The sequence below is a fragment of the Oryzias melastigma genome, linkage group LG19 (genome assembly GCF_002922805.2).
Source record: "Oryzias melastigma strain HK-1 linkage group LG19, ASM292280v2, whole genome shotgun sequence".
Taxonomy (NCBI): domain Eukaryota; kingdom Metazoa; phylum Chordata; class Actinopteri; order Beloniformes; family Adrianichthyidae; genus Oryzias; species Oryzias melastigma.
Genome location: NC_050530.1, coordinates 15,865,367 through 15,886,396, shown reverse-complemented (window position 1 = coordinate 15,886,396; position 21,030 = coordinate 15,865,367). Strand labels below are relative to the sequence as shown.

Below are 21,030 nucleotides of genomic sequence, written 5' to 3'. Positions count from 1 at the left end.
ACATTCATTTCACATATTGTGCAAAACATGTTATTTTCATCAACAAAAAGAAGATTCATTGCTTTTTTCTTATTTGATTTTGCTAAAAAAATTATACATATATATATATAAAGGTGACTCAGTTAACAACCCTTTTTAAGGGTTTTTCTCTTTTTTTTTTGGTGAACAAGCATTCAAATGACAAAGAAAACATTAAAACAGCACAATTCCAACAAATTCAGTTAAATATTTACACTTAAGGCTCAAGTAGTCTTTAAATAAAAAGAAAAGTGACTTTGTCGGAGGATTCACAAAGCATTAAAAGTGTAAACTAACTAAAATAAGTGTTCCCCGTACACAAAATACTATGTTTTTGAGAAAAATTAAAAAGTTTTGTGGTCTCCCATGTAGAGCACCTAGTCTTTCTTCTTTTTGCGTGTCAGCAGATGCACCAGCCCCGGCACAAACACCATGACGATCTGAGGGACGAGAACAAATTTGACAAAGAACAGACTATAGAACAGACTCTGTGGTTTCACGGGGAGCGGCAGGCGGTTCACGTGATAGAGTCCCATCGACGAAACAGCCAAAGATAACGCTCTCGCCGCCCACGGCAGGGACCAGCCGCCCGGCTTCCAGTATTGGGCCAACCCCAAACCGACAAGTGCCCCACAGTCACGGGTCAAGGAGGAGAACGGGGCTGTGTCCAAACGGATCCACTCGCCGCGGCTGCACCATTTCTTCGCCAAAGAGATTGACCTGAACGAACCGGAAGCAACGGGTTGGTTTAATAGGAATAAAAAGAAGCCTCCTTAAGAAGCAAAACTCACCAAAAGATGTCAACTCCCAGCTGCTGCAATGCAACGTTGAGTACCAGAGCGCTGAACATCAGACCAACGCTGAAGCTGAAGAAGAACAGCAGGGGGCGACCTTCTGGAACCGTGCTCCTCAGAGTGACACCCAAAAGGAGCCCTGAGAAGAAAATATATTAAATTCTATTCAAACATCTGCTTTTATAGTGGTGATTTAAGCTGTTGTAAAATGAGAATGTCAGAAGTGCTGCATTAAAGCAGATGTGTCAGACCTGTGAGGCAGCCAGCAATGACCTGATGAGGAAAATGAGCAAGGATGAAAATCCTGGAGATCCCAACTGCAGCCAGAACGGTGACATACAGCATGTAGGGAACCGCTGATATCACCAAGCTGGAAGCACATTTTTAAAATACATGTTTAAAATACACTAAAGTTTCAATTAAGTTTCTACTACAGACTGACCCACCTGTGAGTACGGGAGTAGACGAATGACCCCAGTGATGACACGACAACCCACCAGACCGCCGCTGTCACCATCGCGTGTCCAGATGGACTCCCTTAGATAAGACAGACACCAACCAGCTTTGGAGTTCTCACTCTCAGACTTACTGCCTTTTTCTTTCAGGATTCCTCACCTGGTCCGGTTTCACAAGTGGAAGGAAACTGATGAACTTTGGGTTGGCTGGTTTTGTCATAAAGACCGGATTCACCAATCCACCAAAATGGCCTTTCTCCAAACAGTATCCTAAGGGGAAAAATTGCAACAATAATGTAATATTGAGGAAGTTTAAACTTGTTTTTTATCTTAAATCTTAAGAAATAAAAATTTTACTATAGTATGCTTATGTATTCATCTTATATATATATATTTTTTTTTTGGGGGGTGGGGGGGGTGATTTCACTGCCCCCATAATTGCAGCACAATGTGATCATGAACATCTAAAAGGGAAAAAAAATAACCAAACTGAACATACTAACTAAATACTTCTTCAGACTAAATTTTGACATATCAAGTTTTTAGTAAATAGATACTATATAAAAAGTACACTATAAGTTAAATCGACTACTTTTTGTTAGTAAGGTATTTCCAAACACATTGTAAATGTTTCATGTGTAGTAAAATTCAATTTTCTCATTATCAATTGCTTAGTAATTTACTTTTTATTTTATTTTTTACAGCAATCGTTATTTATACAGTTAATTTTCTATGTAAGCTTTAAATAAGATTTTTTTTTAATTAATATATAAAAAAGTTTGGTAGGAAATAAACTTACGTATTTTTAAGATGTGCTTTGACATAGTTTAAAACATTTTTATTACTTGTATGTTTTGCAATTTTTCTCTTTATTCTGCTCTCAAAACCAGCATGTAGTACCTTTTTACCTCGTTTAGCACATTTGAATCATCTAATCAGCTTTACAGATGCAAATTCTAAGTCCCAGTTATATGAAACAGGTGTGCCAGACAGACAATAACGGGTAAAACGTGCTCGGAGGGGGTATTTGAGGACCTGCGTGGAGGAAAAAACCGCTCTAAGCGAACAATTCCCCCAGAGACTTTGGTTCCGCCGACATGTTTCATTCCGGACTGTTTAAAGGGTAGGACTGCAGTGTTGTCCGGAAGCTAACGTGTTTACCAAACGAAAATAACTACATTTTCCACATGTATTCATGCAAATACGAATAATAAATGCATGTATAGACCTTCGGGCATCGCTAAAAAATATATTTTAAAATTCATGTTAGTCAGTAGAAGTACTTCGATAAATGTTAACGAGCTCACATGAATGAAACAGCTCACCTTACCATTTAAACACTAGGTTTAACCACTCCGATATAGCCGCCACCCAAACGACGGCCACTCCAGTTCGCTTGCTGATGAAATAGGTAAAAGGAAAGACGAGCAGAAAGGCTGCTTTAGGATCTCCAAGGAGAGTGACAGTAAGCCAAAACTTTTCTAAATGACTCGTCTGCTCCTGAAGGGTTTCAGCCACCCGAATACCGTGGGTGTACACGGTCTCCATTTACAAAATCTTTCTATTTATTTACATAAGTATAGATGGTGAGTGAAGATGCAGCCGTCCTAAGTTGTGTAGCCAAAATTATTTGTTGCACTTGTGTTTTATGTCGCTAGGGGGCGCTTAGGTAAACGGGGGGGTCATTTTCAAGGCACAGGTTTCCACTAGAATATTTTTAAAATTGAAAATGAGTCAAAATATTTGTTCTTGTAAGTTACATTGCTTTTTAAAATATCTAAAATAATTATTTAAATGTGTTCCTTTGACACGAAAGACCGGTACATGTCGTTCAAACCACGCCCAGATTTCATCTCACTACGACATCACGCTGCTTTACGTACAGCAGGCGCTCCGGTTTCCTGGCGGAGAAGATGGCGGCTCCTGGACCGGGGGAGTATTTTAGCGTCGGGAGCCATGTCTCTTGCCTCACCTGCCTAGGCCAACGTCTGCAAGGAGAAGTTGTCGCATTCGATTACCAGTCCAAGATGTTAACTTTGAGTATCCTTTCCTTTTTTCCGTGTCGCTAGCAGCCTTGCTGGCCTGCTTGGCTGCAAGGGGCCTCTAGGGTAACCGAAAATATGTCAAATAGTGCTCCGCGCAGGCGTAATTGGTGGGAGCCCAGTTACACATCGTTGTTCGTTTTAATTTATCTATAATTGTCAAGATGGGTCTTCAGCTATTTCGTATCAATGAAAGAGTGTTAAGATGACCGCATGTGTGCTGAAACGCTTCCTGGGAAGCGGGAGGGTCGTGTGAGTGTTTTGAATCCTCTAATTGTATTGCCAGGCTTGGACATGGCTCACTATCTGGCAGCGAACCCTCGTAAGGCATCATGGCTGTGTGCTCTCAACGGCCGGAGCGGTTTGCTAGTTAGCGGGCTAACGTGACATTCGCCGCATCCCGCTCCGGTTCGCGCGTTCCCACGCGCATTTGGCCGCGTGTAACGCCGCCACTTAGGGACGTCACTAGTTATTTTGTCAAGTTGTTTTTAAATAAGCGGTATCTTCACTTGCTCGCCACTGTTAATTTCGCTGTTAGCTTGGCTAGCATGCTAAGTTACGTCGAAAGCAGCACTGCCGCCGCTGTTAAAAATCTCAGTTTACCTTTCCTACGTTCAATATATTTGTTTCTGTTTAGTCCCCCTTTAATTTTTCAACTTTTGTCATTTTTTGAGTAATGCCACATGTCGGTGACAATGTCATTTGGGGTTCAGGTGGGAAGCATCATGGGCTAATGATTACAGTCAGCCTGTGCTGGCCGCTGAACTTGCCTACACCCATTCATTCTATGTGACACTGAGTGATTCATAAAACCTGTCTCCAAACGAAACCCATGACTAAACTGTGTCTGTAAATGGTATTCAGACTTAAAATATTTAATGTTTCACTTTAGTGGGTGGAACAGAAAATGTAGATTTGAGGCTTTTATTGTGTAGGTACTTAATTTGTGTTCTTCCTGGAGGAAAACATTTTGTACAATTGCTCCCAAATGCTATAAATAAATATAAACTGGAGTGTAAATTTACTAGTAATGCCAGAATAAAATGGTAAAAATGTTGCTACTATTAGCGCTACTTTTTTATCGTAAAAATTGGCATGGTTTTGGCTTTAACCTGGTTTTCTTAAAGACTCATGCAGAGGAAAATTGTTTTAAACGTATTCTTGTGGCATTTTTTAATGATGAAGGACACATATACATAAAAAATAAGCTTAAATTTTCCATTTTTTTTGTATTTTTTTCCATTCAAATTGTGAATCAGGAACAAATATAAGCTTGTAGCTGTGACTTAAAAGCAAACTTCTTACTCCGCTTCATTTTAATGTCGACAACTAGATCCATATTTGTTTTTGTTTTCCTTGTTTAGCTGTAATCTGACTTAAAACTGCACGGCTGGATAGCTCCAGCATTGGTCGCCATTTTTGCTTCACCAATAATATTAGATGTAAAGGGCTGTAAGCTCACGTAAACTGATGGAGAAATTCAGCATACTTACTTTCCATCAACAACTTGGAGACAAATTTCTAATTAACCACTGCTACTTTTTTTTTTTTTTAATTTTGGGAACACTGAGAACACTTTTACAACAGATTAAAAGATGGTCTGAGTGGGAATTTAGGAAATCCAGCTTGATGCCTTCAAATAAAACTGACCATATCCTAATATCTTAAGTCCATTTTTTCATCTTTATTTTTGTTTTATTTGTACACCCAACTTCCTACAAACAATCTCATACAAAGCGGTCAGTGTTGAAAAAGCCAATTGTGAATAGCTTTTTCTGTAGTCCAACAGACTACTCTGTGTTAACTGAAAGTGAAAGAGGGTTTCTGTGTGCTGATGCTTGGGACTGTCGGTGTTCCCAAACAATTCAAACATTTTTGTTTTCCTTTTAAATATTAAACTTTGTGGAAAATACCTTTATTGCAAAGTATTTTAATCTACTTTGTTGAATTATCTTGAAGTGGAAAATGTTTCTGTGGAACCTACCAAAGTTTGTTTCAATGTCGACCCCCTTTATTCATGTTTTCAATGAAAATATCATTTTTTTGTTTGCTTTTGGACGTATTGTGACAAAGTTGTGTATCTTAACTTACGACTTCAAAGAATGTGCTTCCTCCAGTGGCAAGCCAAACCTGCACGACGTCATCCTGATCAACTTAGCCTATGTTTCTGACGTGGACATAATTAATGACCGCACTGAGACTCCTCCTCCACTAGCATCACTGAATGTTAGCAAGGTAAGTTTATTTTGGTGCACCACTGTTGGGGCTATTAGGAATATTTCTTATGTCACTATTTTTGTTGGTTATGAGGAAGGATAATTATTCATTTGCAATCTAAAATTTAGGTGACTTTTTTTTCTCTCCTTTAAGTGTAGGACTTTTAGATTAGTTGGTGATTGGGGGTCTCCTTATACTAAGGATGGAGAGATTTGGTGGTTTATTTCTTGTTTCCATTGAACATTAACTGTGTGAAAGCTTCGTAATCATCGTAAAAACTCCATCACACTTTAAGCTATTTCAGCAATCTTGGAAGTTAAAATGTTCAGGACATTGCTGCTTGTATTATTGGTATTGACTAGTATTTAAGCAACAATATACTTTTTTGGTTAATCAGGCATTTACTGAGGTTCTTTTATGCTAATTTAGAGTTTTGCTAATATTTTAGCAACATGCCAACGTTTTTGGCTAATTTATTATCTTCTGAGATTTTCATAGGCTAATTTAGAGTTCAGCTTCTATTTTAACAACAGGCTAACGTTTTTGACTAATTTAGTTTACTGAGGAATTTTAGGCTATGTTGGAGTTTAACTAGTTTTTGCTAAATTGGCATGTATTTGGGATTTTTAAGCAATTTGACTGCAAAGTTTTCAGAAATTTAGATCAACCAGCGCTTTTATAATTTTTTTTAACTAAATTTCCAGTCTTTTAGCAAATTTAACATTTAGCAAATAGTATTTGCATTTTCAGCAAATACCTTCAGCAATTAAAGTAAATTGTGTCACCATTTTTGTCAAAAAGCTTCAGCATCTTCAGCGACTGCTTTTAGCAAAAAGCATCCACACTAGCATTATTGCAGGTAGTGCAACTTTTCTAGTTTTTATTTGTGGTGCGTTAATAAAACAAATGCTAGAAAACCACAGAATGCACAGGTGAAACGGAGATCTGAATACTTGAAAGTTCCAAGTTTGGCAACTTAAAAAAAATAATAAAACAAATGGAATAGCTCTATATGGCTCATGCAATTTTCAAACAATGTGGTCTAGCTTTAAATAAGTCAGCAGTACTATAAACAGGAGTGGGCGGCATGCCACGGATACCTCAAACTGCTGTCTTCAAACCTTTGGATGTGTCAGAAGAATTTCAGCTCAAACAAGAACAGTCTGTTCAGAATGGGCACCGACTGCACTGTTGAAGTTATACGAACAATGCACATCGATGCTGGAAGATGTTGATTAGAAATGAAGGCGTAATAGGCTTTTAACCAGAGCTCCAGTCTTTATGTTCTTTGACTTAATATAATTTTTTACTTGTTAAAGCCGTTTTTCTCCTTCAAAATCTGCTGGAATTACGTTGATCGTGTTAACGGCTGAAAAGTTACAGTATGCTAAAGATTTTGTTTAAGAGGCTTACTTTGGAAAAAAACGAATAAAATATTGTCCTCAAATCATCAACAGAAATGAATCGGATCCAAACGTATCAGCGGAGTTTGAATACACTGTTAATGCTGCTAACATATTGCTATAGAAACCAATTTAATAATGGGGATTCACATCCTTAGTTTACACAGCCATGTTTTTGCATCACTTTAGCTCAGTGACCTTGTGGTAGAGTGTCTGCCTCTGAAAGGTCATGAGTTCAAATCCATAGTAGTTATACCAAAGACTCTAAAAATGGTAACTACTGCCTCCCTGCTTGATCCACAGCATGAAAGGGTTGGATTGGGGGGGTAAGCTACCATTGGTTGCTGAGTGCGGCTGTGTCTGCAGCTCACCTCTCCAATGGAGGATGGGTCAAATATGGAGAATGAAACTTTAGCGTTAACTTTTTGTTTCCTCGTCTTGTGGTGGTGCAAAAAATTTTTGCATGTTTGTGCCATCTGCAAGGTAGAAAAGAGGATTTATTACATCATTAAAAAAACTTGTCAATCATCACAAGTCTCATTTAGTTTAACTGATTCTGCAATTCTTGCATCTAATGACTCAGCAATTTGCTGCTTTAACTAATTCTTATTAAAACAAACGCCAATCGTATTCTTTTGGCATAGAAGCCAATCCGTTTTTTTTGGCTTGACACATGAATGCATCTATTAAGCCCAATTACTCATAACTTAATCAGAGTTGGTGCATTCAGAATTCCTGCTCTTCAATTGCATATTTAAAAGCACTCAAACAGCTTTTACTTTGTGTTCCGATGGCTCAGAATCCAGCTCAGCCGTATCTTTACACAACAGGAGTTTGAGTCACGACCCAGTAAACGGAAAGGTTGAAACCCTTCCCAACAATGCCGTCAGTCTCACCATTTGACGCTAAGGCTGCTTTTGTGCTCTTCATTTCTTCACAGCTTGCCAATCGAGCACGGACAGAAAAGGAGGACAAGCTGTCCCAAGCCTATGCAATCAGTGCTGGGGTTTCTGTGGAGGGCCAACAGCTATTCCAGACTATTCATAAAACGTAACATCATCTTTCCTTTCAGCTCACAACAGTCAGACTCTAAGTAAAACCTCAAATAAATGTATTTTTTTTAGCTATTGGTAACTGGTGTTTTTAATTTTTAGCAACATTAGGTGACCAATATTATTATAAATGAGTTATGCTTTGACCACCGTAATAAAATTAATCTTTTTTTCCTGTATTCTTCAGCATCAAAGACTGTAAATGGCAGGAGAAGAACATTATTGTGATGGACGATGTCGTAATCTCACCGCCTTACCAGGTCGAGAACTGCAAAGGCAAAGAGGGAAGCGCTTTAAGTCATGTACGCAAAATAGTGAGTATGCTTCTGTTTTTTTTCTGCTCTTTATTTTTATAAATATTCATTTATTTAGCCCATGGGACTCGGACTGCAGTGTAGGTAAAATGCAGATGCTTTTCTTTTGATGTAGATTGTCACATTTTGGAGACACAAATGTACTTCTGAGTTGAAAGAAAAAAGTACTAAGCTAAATCTCTTATATTGGTCAAGATATACAAATATATTTTTATCCTATATCCAGTCATGCAACACAAAAGTAGAAGTTCTGTAATCTACGTTATTTAAACAATCAACACAGCAGATTGCTGGAAAATATGTTTGTTTAAAGTGAGTCACAACCCTGATGGACGTCTAAAGTACCTATAAGAGTAGTGATGATGGGGTCGCTATGGCAACTGTTTGTTGACTGTATTTTGGCTTTGGCTGTCGAATCCCTGAATAATTTCTTCAGATGTGATGACTAGAAAGTTTTTGTAGAAGTCCAACTGCTGAAATGTTGACTTTCTCACTCAGTAAGCCCATATCGGAGATTAAAATAAATAAATTCCTGTCAAATTTCAAAGTAAAAGTAACAAGGGGACTCACATTTTACCTTTGTGCAACTATTTCCACATCTTTAGTGTATTTGTAACTTCCAAGTGTTGCAGCAAAACAAAATCTGCCTTTTTTTACATTTTTTTTTAAAATACAATAAAATAAAGTTATTTTTATTTTTTTTACTGTTGACATTATTTTGCCCTGAATGTCAGCAGTAATAAGTCTGGGATATTTCTGTTTTTTTTTTTTTAACATTTGATGCAGCACACAGACGGATGTTAATCTCATCCGCTTGTGTCAGAACTCCATGATTATGTTTTTTACTTTAATATTTTCCCATAAATCTGTTTAGCATGCCACCCCATCTCCACATGGCGCTATTTTTAAAAAACATTACGCATAGACTTTAAAAAAAATCTGCACATTTGCCACGAAGAGATTAAAGTTTATCCCAACATCTGCTAGTGTTTTATTAGCTGAGACGGTCCCGAATGCACTTTGTTTCAGCGGATTTTGCTTTCCCTCCATCACTGCAGCTAAATCATTTCAGAGAAGTAGTCCTCATGAAATTCCTGAGAACGCTGTGTTTGAACAATGAAATGCAACAGAGATTGGACAAACTGAAGAGATGTTGATCATCTTTGGATCTATTTTCAAAGCATTCCCAGTGGTCTTTTCATTATGATGATGCTGTTTTTAGACAAAATCTAAATGTCATTTTTAAATACTGAATTAATAAAGGATTATTTGCAGAGTGGCAGTACTTTATTAAATTCCCCTTTGAGTTGTGGCTGGAACTTTTGGTACAGAGCAACCCCGCCCCCCTTCCCCAGGAAGCTTATGGTGAATCTTCTCTGTAGCAAATGCCCTTTTTTGTTTAGCTATCAATTAAATAAAAATGCAGTTTTAAGCTGAATAATCTTTATAAATGTCCACAATCATCAGTAAAATGCAACAAGAGCATGTTAAACACGCCGCCCATTTTTTTTTTTTTTTTTTTTGTCAGTGGATCTTACTCTTTGTTGTCTCTATCTAGTAAATTTAAGATGGAACTCCAGGAGAGGAAAAAAAAAAAACCTTTAGTTATATGAGGTATTCATGAAATTCCGCTTGGTAACAGGCATCTAAACGGCCACCTACAGTAAAGTGTATGTAAACGCCGTTTCCAGCTTCCTCGCATAAAACTAGCATTCATGTATTCCTACACACGTTTCTACAGCCATTGTTCACACTTTAAAAGTTGAACTTTGACCACAATCACTCAGGCAGGGAGGCCAAGTGGGTCCCCTATAGTTTAAAAGTGGGATCCAATTGGCTTGGTTCGCAGTTTCTATGGTGGCCCCACCTGAGTTTGCCCACATCGGCGTAAGTGGGCTCTCGGTGGGCTGGCTCGGTATGCTAGCAGGTCGTCCAGTGGACATAGTAGCGAGCTCTGCTACCGGCAGCCTGGTCTACCAGTGCCTGGACATTGGAGCCAGTGTGGGCGAACTCAGGTGGGGTCACCACGGAAACTGCGGACAAACCCATTCGGGGCACACTTGGCCTTGCTGGGACTCTGATTTTGTAATTGCCAATTGTTAAAAATTGATCACGAAGGAGAAGCAAATAATTGCTGCTTATGATGCCAGATCTTTCATACATCGGAATAGAGCTTTAAAAGAAAAAGCCTGCAGCAAGATTCAGGAGATTTGCACCTTCAACTGTAGGTGGTGGGCATGCGCTAGTATCTGGTAGCAGCAGTTCAGTGTGAACACCAAATGCCAATTGTGCATTCTTGAACGTGCATCAAATGGCCATTATGAACATCACAATGGTCTTTACTTAAACATTTGTTTTTCTCTAATTATAAAAAAAACCACCTGTGTCCTTTCTGCTTTGCTCCAACAGGTTGAGAAACATTTTAGAGACCTGGAAAGTCAGAAGTCCATGCAACGTTCACAAGCACAGCAAACACAGAAGGACTCCACTTTATCTTCTTGAGTTGGCAGCGTGGGTCGGCCAGAGACGGCGACGCAGGCGGTTCTGTTCCCACTGCCAGACAAAGTCGGCATTCCTTGTCCTCAGTCTGAGACCACAAGGAGGAGCGCTGAGGGCCCTGGATCCTGAAGATCAAAATACCATGAAATAAAAAGAAAAGACAAAAAAGAGAAGATTAAATCTTAAATTAGACTTTATAAAGAATAATTTAAAACATGAACCATAAAGCAACCATAGTTTCCTTCAACTAACTTCTCCCATTCTGTCCCCGCCCCAGTTTCCTTTTAACTCCTCCCCTTCTGTTCCTGAAGCATTTTTCTGCCCTCCTTCCTTTGCCTTCAGTTCCATTAAAGAGAAAAAGAGAGAAAACTAGAGCAGTCAGAAAGGCTTGTTAGCTTTATTTTCTGTCTTTGTTTTTTTTTTTTTTTCTGTATCCATGTTCTACTGTCTGTATTTTCTGTATTTTAAACAAAAATGTGACTTGAAACGCCACACTTTAAAGGACATTTTCTAAAATAAAAGTAACAAAAATTCTGACTGTAATTTGGAACCACTTTGTGAGAAACTGAGTGCAAAAAGGTGGATTGTTTGTTTCTAAGCTGTCAGATTTTCCCCCCGTTATTCTACCTATAGTTGGTTTGATCCGCCTTCATCCTCATGAGAGGTCATTTCTACGGTTTGACATGTCAATTTGCGGAAGTGACCATCCCTCTTCTGTCATAATCCTCTGACATTTGCTTTATCCTCTGAACTGGAAAAGACTTAAAAATAACTTTAAAGTTTTGATTCATCAGAATGATTAGAAGGAAGTTCTAAATGATTTTGCATAAAGCAAATGTCTGCAGAAGATGCTCAGACTGATGCTGCAAGTTCAAACCCCCAGCAAGAAACGTTGAGCTAATCCATCCAGTGTTATGTAAGGCAATGCAGCAGGATGGACTGACTATCATGCAAACCTGCTTAACATATCCGTGTACCGAAGCGGATGAAAATCCCCGTTTTGGGAGAGCATCCAAACCAGACGAGGTTTGCTCCTCAGATATGGTTATGTGATCATCGCTTTAAACCCATAAGCCCTCTCTAATCGGGAATATTCCACGTGTGTTCGCTGGAGGGGGTCTGCCGAAACACGTTTTCGAGCATCATTTTCAGATGCGCAGACGGGCTGAGAGGAAGATGTCCAGCAGCTGCTGCAGGATGCTCTCCTTCGTGTCTCTGTTGCCTCTCCTGAACGCCACGGCGAGCTTCAGGCCGTGCCCCGACTCCTGCCTGTGCTACAGATCTTCTGACTTGGTGGACTGCAGGTCTTCTGGATTGGACCGAGTCCCTGCGGATGTCCCCAGAGGGACGTGGCTGCTGGATCTGAGTGGGAACAAGGTGGAAGATGTGCACACCCGATCGTTCATGGGGTTGTGGGCCCTCAGGATTCTTTTACTGTCCAACAACAGCATCCACACTCTGCATCCACAGGTACGGACTGCTCGGTTTGAGGCCTTTCTGGTCCATGAAGTTGATGAGATCTACAAAAAAGTTTAGGGCTAAGTCATTTAGGCTACTTTATTGGGTCCACCCTCCTAGTATTGGGTTGGACCCTCTTATCCTTCAGTGGCAGATTCAACAAGGTACTAGAAACTTTCCTCTGAGTTTAGTCTTGTCGGTTGTACATCCATGATACCAATCTCCCGTTCCACCACATCCCAAAGATGATCTATTGAAATGGAGAACATTTGAATCCAGTGAACTCTGTGTCTTGTTCGAGAAACTAGTCTGAGAGCTTCATGACTTGGTGCCTTATCCTGGGCGTAGTTGTAAAAGGATAGTCAGCAACAATCCTTGACAATGCTTGAAACTGATCAGTTAAGGGGCCAAAGTGTGCCAAGAAAATATCCCCCATACCATAACACCACCACCTGGACTGATTATACAAGGCAGGATGGATCCATGCTTTCATGTTGTTGATGCCAAATCCTGACCCGACCATCCAAAAATTGCAGCAGAAGTGGAGACTCATCAGACGAGACAACGTTTTTTCAATCTTCTGTTGTTCAGTTTTGATGATCCTGTGTGAATTGTAGCCTCAGTTTCCTGTTCCTACCTGACAGCAGTGACATATGGTGTGGTCCTCTCCTACACATTTCCACCCCCAGAACTGTTTCTCACTGACTGGATATTTTCTCTATTTCTGACCATTCTCTGTTAACCCAAGATATAGTTGTGGGAGAAAATCCCAGGTCACTAGTGTCTGAAATACTAATTCACAGTCACTGTTCCTCCTCATTCTGATGCTCAGTGAACTGCATGTCTACATGCTTAAATGCACTGTCATGTGGTTGGCCGATTACAGAAATTTGTGTTAACGAGAGGTTGGACAGGTGAACCTAATAAATTGTCCAGTAAGTTTAGATGAAAATATAGTCAGATTTTCTGGGAATAATATGTAATTTGTGGCTTTTTTTAGGCCCTCTCATCCCTCCAGTTTCTAGAGAGGTTGGATTTGAGTTTCAACCGGCTGCGCTCCCTCCCTCCAGACTTCACCCAGAGTCTGTCCTCCCTCCAGGAGCTCCGGCTGGACCACAACCTCCTGAAGCACCTGGACTCTGCTTCACTGGAGGACTCTGATAATCTGAGGAAACTAGACCTCAGTCACAACCGCATCCAGGTCATGGATGTGAGGGCTTTCAAGAGTCTGAGTCGCCTGCGCCTCCTCAACCTGCAGGGGAACCGTCTGAACGTGCTGGTGAATGGTCTCCTCAGCAGGCAGCAGGCCCTGGAGGTCCTCCTGCTGGGTCACAACAACATCTCCACCATCGAGGCCGAGGCCCTGGCTCCTCTGCGCAGCCTCACACTTCTGGGTCTCCACGGAAACCGGCTGGAGCACATCAAGTTCAAGACCTTCCTCAAGCTGCAGACCACCAGCACCCACATCCAGATGTCCCGCAACCCCTGGATCTGCGACTGCGACCTGCAGCGCGTCTTCGGCAAGATCCAGCACGTGCGCCACCTGCACGTGGAGGATTACAAGGACATCGTTTGCCACGCCCCTCCGCAGCAGGCCGGGAGCCTCCTGGCCTCCATGGACAGCCAGCTGTGCATGGCTGAGACGGCCTCGGTGCTGGTCATCACCATCACCGTGATGATCGCCGTGATCGGCGCTCTGATCAAAGCGGAGCGGAACCGGAAGAACAAGCAAGCCGCGAGCGATGCTGAGTCTGCAGAAAAATGAGGGTCAGTCAGTCAGGAAGTCTCACGTTTGAGGAGACAATACAGCTCAATACGCATTCACGTTGAAACGATACAGTAGGTAACATTTGACACTATCGAATCTATCAGAGTATTATACTTTCTTCAGGCCTAAAGTAACAGCCTTTTTATTACTGGCATATGAATTATTACAAAAAAACGTTATTTTCTATAGAAAGAAAGGCGAAACATTGAATCAATTACCCCAAATTATGTAATTTTTACATTTAAAATAAGTTTTTATCAAATTAAAAATTTGAGCCTTTGGTTTGCTCAACTTAAACCTTTAATTTGATAAAGACTAACATTTTTAAAGGTAACTAAAGCTTTTGTTAACTGATCCCATGTTTCACTTTTACAGTGAATTAATGTGGATATTTAACTCCAAAAACCTAATATATTTATATATTATTTCCTATTTGTATTTCTTTTCATTTTCAATGTATTGCTTCATGTTATGCTGTTTCCTAAATTGTAAAAAAAATAAAAATAAATAAAAATCAGAATGACTTCAAATGCAGAAGAACCAATGGAGTCAAACTTGACGTTTTTTTTCCCCCTCAAACTGTGATTTATTTTTTTCATTTCAATATTGACTGGTGGTAGACTAAATGTTGCAAACACAAATCAACAAACATAAGAAACATATTTTTCTTCAGATTAATGTTAAACCCCGAAGAAACCACGGAGTCCAATATTTTATGTTTTTTTGTTTTGTTTTGTCATTTTATTGGCTTGTGTTATTTGCTGCTTACCAAAATGGAAAAAAAAAAAACCTAATATTAAACCCTGAAGAAACCATGGGGTTAAAAAAAAAACAAATAAAAAATGCTATTTAATCTGTTCAATATTTAATTTTTATTCTTTCATTTTATTTTCTGGTGTTAATTGTTGCTAACAAAAACGAAAAAAATATTCTTAAAAAAAACTGTACCCTTAAGAATCTATGAGGCCAAATTTGGCCAATTTTTATTTATTTTCAATTTTTTTTTTTCCTATTTTTTATTTGATCTTTTTGCAGCTCCTATTTGCTGTTACCTAAATCAAACTTTTAAAAAGTCAAATTAACTTTAATTAACAAGAAAAAAAATCTTGGTTGTCCAGGGTTAAACAACTAAATATAAGAATACAAAAAAAATGCACAAAAACTTGTGCATTTAATTTTTTGGGATATTTGGAAAAATATAATAAATCAAATTAAAAGAACAAATGTATACAGACTAAATTACCAGTAAAAGAAGCAATAAATACAATAAAATATAAGGTAGTACAGCCATCTTGATTTGAAGCAGGTCTTTATTGATGATTAACTTTTCATTCCATGAAAGTCATTTATTCTCACAGCGTCACTTTTATAAAGATGACAGCAGATGTACACGTAACAGTCCCCATGAGTGTAATAAAAATACCGTTGTGATAACGCCTATCCACATTCCTAGTGTCTTAATATATTCAGTATTTATATGGAAATTATTTATAGCTATGTAATGTAAAATGGGCTTTTTATTCAAGTACTATGAGAATTCAAAATATTTTCCTAATTTTTGCAACTAATTTTACTTGTAAATTAAGAAATGCAAGAATAAACCCCCATATCAAATCTAACTATGTGGCTTTTCTTATAGTTCCAGCAGCACATTAACAATTAAAAATGTAATAAATCACAACAGTTGTGCACTTTCACCGAAGGCATTTAGGCAAAACCCCTGTAAAAAATTACATTAATGGATACAAAAGTGGAATCAAACTAATAACCTATAGAATAAGAACATGATTCTAGAACCTTTAGTCCAAAGAGGAAATGACTTGAGGAAAAAAAGATTTAAACAATTTAAAAAAAATATTTCCCACAGTTTTTTCATAAAATTAATCATTTCAAAATAAAAAAGCGTGAGTTTGGTGTTTAATCTGGAAAAAAATCAGATTTCTCAAATGAAAACAAGAATTTACTGATATAAACACCAAATTTTCCCACCAAATAAATGAATTTCATTAATTCTTTTATAGCTTTATTTATTTTTTAAATAACTAAACACTAATTTTCCAACAATGATGTGCAACTTATATTCAATATTTCACACAAACACAATAAAAAAAACCTTTTTGAGATAATTATTTGTAAACCCACATCGATTACACACTTAAAAGCAACATATAAAACCTTTATTACCAAAAGCAAAGCAACAAAGTTTCCCTTTATTTGTAAAAATGTTAAAACCGCGCTGCCAAAATAGTATTTAAGACTTTTTCTGGAGTGAAATTTCCTGCGTTCTTCTTTTGCAAACGGTCAGTGTTCTGTCACATAAAAAATGTAAACCTGAATCCAAAGAAATGGCTAATAAACAAACAAACAAACAAACAAACGTGAGTGTTCCCTTGCAAAGCAACATTACCAGAAGGATAAAAACAATCCCAGCAGGTCATGTCCGACTGTCTCCACTCGGAGAATCCTGAGGCGTCACCAAGCGACTGCAGCGTCGAGTACAAGTTCAGCATGTGACAAAAAAAGGCCACAATAATGTCAACAAATCTCTAAAAGTCTGTGAAAGTCTGAAGCGTTAACCATCAGTAGCCAGGATCAGCAAAGCCCCCAAAATGCCAACATTGTGACCGATCAGCTTCATCTGGTTCCAGAACTCCACTTTGCTGTTGTGGTGCCAGTAGCTGATGTTCCCGTCGATGAAGAGGATGACTAACGGAAGGACGGTGGCGAGGATCTGAGCGGCCAGGCGGATGTACCAGCCTGAGAGGAACGCCAAGGCGAGAACGCCGAACAGAACCTCCAGCAGCATCAGAGTGACCTCTCCTCCAACGATGTGGTTCAGATAGGCCTGCCTGTCCTCTTTGCTGTGCTGCAGGGAGTACACCTAGTGGACAAAAAGTGGTAGTGCATAAATGTGGTTTTTCGGTCACATCTCTAGTTAAACTAATTTAAAGTTCCACTCTGATCATCATTTGCCCTTTTGTGAAAGAATTCCAAATTATATTTTAATTATGATTATGCAGTTTTTAGTCCAAAAAAAAAAAATCTGTCGTCTTTTAGGATATAGTTTCTGCAGAGCGGCAGGAGTTCATTAGAAATTCACCTCTGAGTTGTGGGTGGTACAATTGGGGCGAAGAAACCCCGCCCCCCTTCCCATCCCCGTTGCTGAGAGCTCGGCTCACCCAGAATATTTTCTAGATCACAAATTAGCTCTTTTGCAAACTGCATTTTTTCATCTGCTCCTGATTCACAACAATTTAAATAAAAAATTAAAAAATACAGCTATATTTTCCTTATATATGTCCTCCATAATCAGATAAATCCCACATGCACATTTTCATCAGAATGATCGAAAAGCTTTCTGTTTTTTGTACATGTCTTACCATGCAGATGAGATAGATTCCAAGGAAAACCTGTCCAGTGGACTGCAAGGATCTGCTGCGTGGTTTCTGTCTGTAGATCTCCCCCGCCCCGCTGCCCAGAATCAAAAAGCCTCCAATGATGGCCAGAGCTCTGGAGTACATTCGTACCTGCAGGAACAGAGTTCACACTTCAAGAATCAAAGCTACTTTTTTTTCCCCAATTTTCTTCTCACAGCATCTCCACCTAAACATTCTCACATCAGGTTTGTAATGAATTTTATTTATTATTATTATTAATTTTTCATGTTTATTGGCAATAAAACCCCCAAAACTTTAAACTCTACAGGACTTTTATTACAGCTTCATATCAACATTAAAACTATTCATTCAAAATAACAATGAAACTCCTGTCTGGTTCAGTAAATATACATGTGGAATCATGGGATTTAAAAAAGTGTGGAGAATTATTCTCAATTTTTCTAAATGATGGTCAGGCCTATCTTTTAAGAAGGAACTAGTGCTGGGCAATATAGAAAAAAATTGTATATCCCGATATAAATTATCTTATATCACAATAACAATGTATATCAAGCTACACCACGAGAAGTATTCACTTATTCTCTGGAAAAAAAGACAGATGTCATTGCTTACTTTTCTTTTTTGTAACTTTTAACTGAATAATCACAAATGAGAATTTTTTTTTCAAAGTGCACAAAAGTTTCAAGTTTCTAAGTAGAAAAATACATTTTTGCACTGAAGTTCAGCAGTAAAAATAAATATATAAATAAAACAGAAAAGAAATGGCACAATAGATGCTTTTCTATCACCCACATGATATGTATCATCATATCGTCCAGCACTAAAGAGAATTATAACAAAGATTGACTAAATACATAAATGTATAGACTTTGGGTAGAAAACACCTGTGATTAGCAGGTGCTGTAAATGACTGCAACCACATGGGGGCACTTAACTGAATAAATGCAGGTGGAGATAATAATAACAATACTGAGGGCAAATGGCATGTGTGAATTGTGATCTCTGAAGAAAAACATATACACATACATCTATTGTCACATCTCCTCCATGTGTTCAGCTTGACAACTATGCATAAAGCTTCAATTGTGATCAGATCTTTCTTTTCATTCAATCATACAGATTTTTCTATGCAAGTTTGAACTTTGAGAGTTTAAATGATAGAGAAAAAGTGTGAAAATGTTCTGAGAAAAGTTTAAAAAGTGTGTAGTGAGGAGGTATAGTCTTCCTGATCAGACTTAACACTTAGTTTTTCCTTGTGTTGTCATTGCAACTGAAACAATCCAAGATTATGTCTTAATACAACTCACGCATGGTCAAAAACAGCTAAATGATCGTCGGCGGGGCTACAATTCAAAGACCGTCTCTTACCTTAAGCCACTCCCCATAATACACCTGTTCTCCAACGTAGGATGCGTAGGTGCTCACGGTCAGCTGCAGGGCAGACGCTAAAGCAAACCACCTCCTCTTCACACCAAATGACATGAAGCTAGCACAGAGAACCGCCACCCCCATGTCCACGTACAGGTAGGGTACATGAATGTCTGGCTTTCTGGAAACCAATAGAAAGAGTTACAGTCATTCAGTGTTACAGAGACAGTTAGTCATCAGTTCTAATGATGAATAGTTACAGGTTTTATTAAAATTTTACCAAGTACTATAAATTACTTTGACAAACCCAAACTGTAATGGCACATTCTTCAATCCAAAAGGAGTGGATATTGTTTTAAATCTAGTAATATAGTTCTTATTGGACCAAAGCAACACTTTGAAGACTCTTTTATGTAGTAAACAAACATTTAACATGTAAATTAAAACTGAAGGAATCAAATCCTAAAATTTAAAAAGAGTAGCTATAATTACAGCAGGGGTAAAATAAGCATAGATTAGACATGACACAAAAAGGTAGGTTCCATAAATAAGTTTCATATTGTGTAATTACAGGATAAGAAGCGCGTGCGAGTTGAACCAGCCCACCACAACTGAAACAAGTTAGACTACACCTTCAATTTTCTTTGCTAAACTCTTTAACATCAAAGCTGACACAAAAATGAAGCTATCTTAGTTATATTACGGTTGCTGTTGAATTGGTTGACATTTTTTTTTATCAATTAAACTAGGAGATTATAAAAGTTTTTCCATGTAGAATTCATCAAAGTTATAATTGACCAGCTGTGAACTTCGTAGCTAACGTTAGCTAAGTCCTTTCGCGCTAGCAACATTTAAGTTACCTTTTTGAGTCCGCTCTTTCAGCAAACAGCATTAGCATGCTAAAGCAGTTCCAAAACCCGAACCGGGTCAGAATGAACGCCCCGAGCTGGCAAAGGAACCGCAACATCTGCTTCCTACTGGGGCCTGCCATGGTAGCAGCTCTGAGCGACACCGCCGCCAACAGACGCTGGATGCTCTCGACTTCCGGATCCGGCCAGCATTTTTTCAAAGTTTCAAAACAAGAGTCTCGAATGACAATTTTCACCATTCAAATAGTCTAGCGTATCTCTTATTTTGAAGAAAACTAAAGGAGAAACTTGTTTCTATTGGCTGAAATGAGCAAATAGGCCAAGTGCGCCACCTACTGGATCTATCTATCTATCTATCTATCTATCTATCTATCTATCTATCTATCTATCTATCTATCTATCTATCTATCTATCTATCTATCTATCTATCTATCTAATAGTTGCTTTATTACCTAAAGTATTGGCTCAATGAGAACCAGGTGACATCCGTTTGTGACCTGACCATGCACTTTTGGAAGAACGGTCCAACATTTCTATAAACACACTCCTCAACCTTGTAGACGGCCTTCTCAGAAGAGTTGAAGCTGGAATAGCTTTAACTCATAATGAACTCTATGAGTTATGAATGGGATGTCACTTCATTTTACATGTGAGTCAAGACAGGTGAGCCAATAGTTTTGGTAATATTATAGTGTTTATACTGAATATCCTAAAAAAAATGTAAATCAAGTCATTTAAGAAAGTAGTTTGTGTATATACACACAATTTTGCTATTCTTTTTCTTTTAAATGCAAAATCAGTATTTGTTTTTGCATTTGTATCTTCTTTAAATTGTTAGGATTTATTTGTGCCAATGATTTAGCAATATACTATGAAAGATCAAGGCTTCTATGTGTCATCGTGCTGTCCTGGTGTAAATTGTAACAAACTCAAAGAGGTTTTCAGTGACACACAAGCCCGCACAGCCAAGCCTGTTAATCCAGTGACGTGTCTGAGGCTAATCATGAGCGCTAACCCAGATCCTGAAAATGGCTTAGTGTGAGTCCTGCTAAAAGTCCAGTTCAGGATTACCTGCTTGTCATGTCCAACATCAAATGTCAAATGGAGGTGATGAGCAAGAACACAATTTCTGATTGAGTGACATGCCATATTTTCATTTTTAAACATCCCAGTTTGTAAGAAAATAAATAAAAGTTCAGTCATCACAGCTTTGTTTAAATGTGGACTGAAGATGTCAGCCACAAATATCAAGGTGTTAATTTGTCATCATGTTAGGAAGAAACACATTTCTTTGAATGACAGAACTGGATGTACTGGACGTATGGATTAATCAGCCTCTTCACTTCCTGGTGTTGATGGAGTTGTCACGTGCGGT

The 21,030-nt window shown here is 38.5% G+C and overlaps 4 protein-coding genes across 5 annotated transcripts; 2 read left to right on the top strand and 2 right to left on the bottom strand.

Moving 5' to 3' along the window:
- Positions 1-49: 49 nt before the first annotated feature.
- Positions 50-2,919, bottom strand: g6pc3 (glucose 6 phosphatase, catalytic, 3). The gene is made up of 6 exons (XM_024284965.2): positions 2,598-2,919; positions 1,428-1,537; positions 1,259-1,349; positions 1,064-1,182; positions 810-951; positions 50-738 (listed from the first exon to the last, which is right to left on the bottom strand). The coding sequence occupies exons 1-6, from the start codon at positions 2,813-2,815 to the stop codon at positions 396-398; spliced, it is 1,023 nt and encodes a 340-aa protein (XP_024140733.1). The 5' UTR covers positions 2,816-2,919; the 3' UTR covers positions 50-395.
- On the top strand, positions 2,250-11,331 carry lsm12b (LSM12 homolog b). 2 transcript variants are annotated; one of them, XM_024284967.2, is made up of 6 exons: positions 2,250-2,390; positions 3,153-3,307; positions 5,411-5,544; positions 7,870-7,979; positions 8,169-8,295; positions 10,705-11,331. In XM_024284967.2, exons 1-6 carry the CDS (start codon positions 2,365-2,367, stop codon positions 10,795-10,797), a joined length of 645 nt encoding a protein of 214 aa, XP_024140735.1. In that variant the 5' UTR covers positions 2,250-2,364; the 3' UTR covers positions 10,798-11,331. The 2 variants fall into 2 exon arrangements, with proteins under 2 accessions (XP_024140735.1, XP_024140736.1); XM_024284968.2 differs by lacking the exon at positions 2,250-2,390 and adding an exon at positions 2,619-2,732.
- Positions 11,332-11,491: 160 nt separating this feature from the next.
- LOC112154193 (protein slit) lies at positions 11,492-14,863 on the top strand. Its single transcript, XM_024284964.2, has 2 exons — positions 11,492-12,264; positions 13,253-14,863. Exons 1-2 carry the CDS (start codon positions 11,947-11,949, stop codon positions 14,015-14,017), a joined length of 1,083 nt encoding a protein of 360 aa, XP_024140732.1. The 5' UTR covers positions 11,492-11,946; the 3' UTR covers positions 14,018-14,863.
- Positions 14,864-15,312: 449 nt separating this feature from the next.
- Positions 15,313-19,851, bottom strand: tmem101 (transmembrane protein 101). Its single transcript, XM_024285686.2, has 4 exons — positions 19,647-19,851; positions 18,787-18,967; positions 17,401-17,547; positions 15,313-16,901 (listed from the first exon to the last, which is right to left on the bottom strand). Exons 1-4 carry the CDS (start codon positions 19,775-19,777, stop codon positions 16,593-16,595), a joined length of 768 nt encoding a protein of 255 aa, XP_024141454.1. The 5' UTR covers positions 19,778-19,851; the 3' UTR covers positions 15,313-16,592.
- Positions 19,852-21,030: the final 1,179 nt, after the last annotated feature.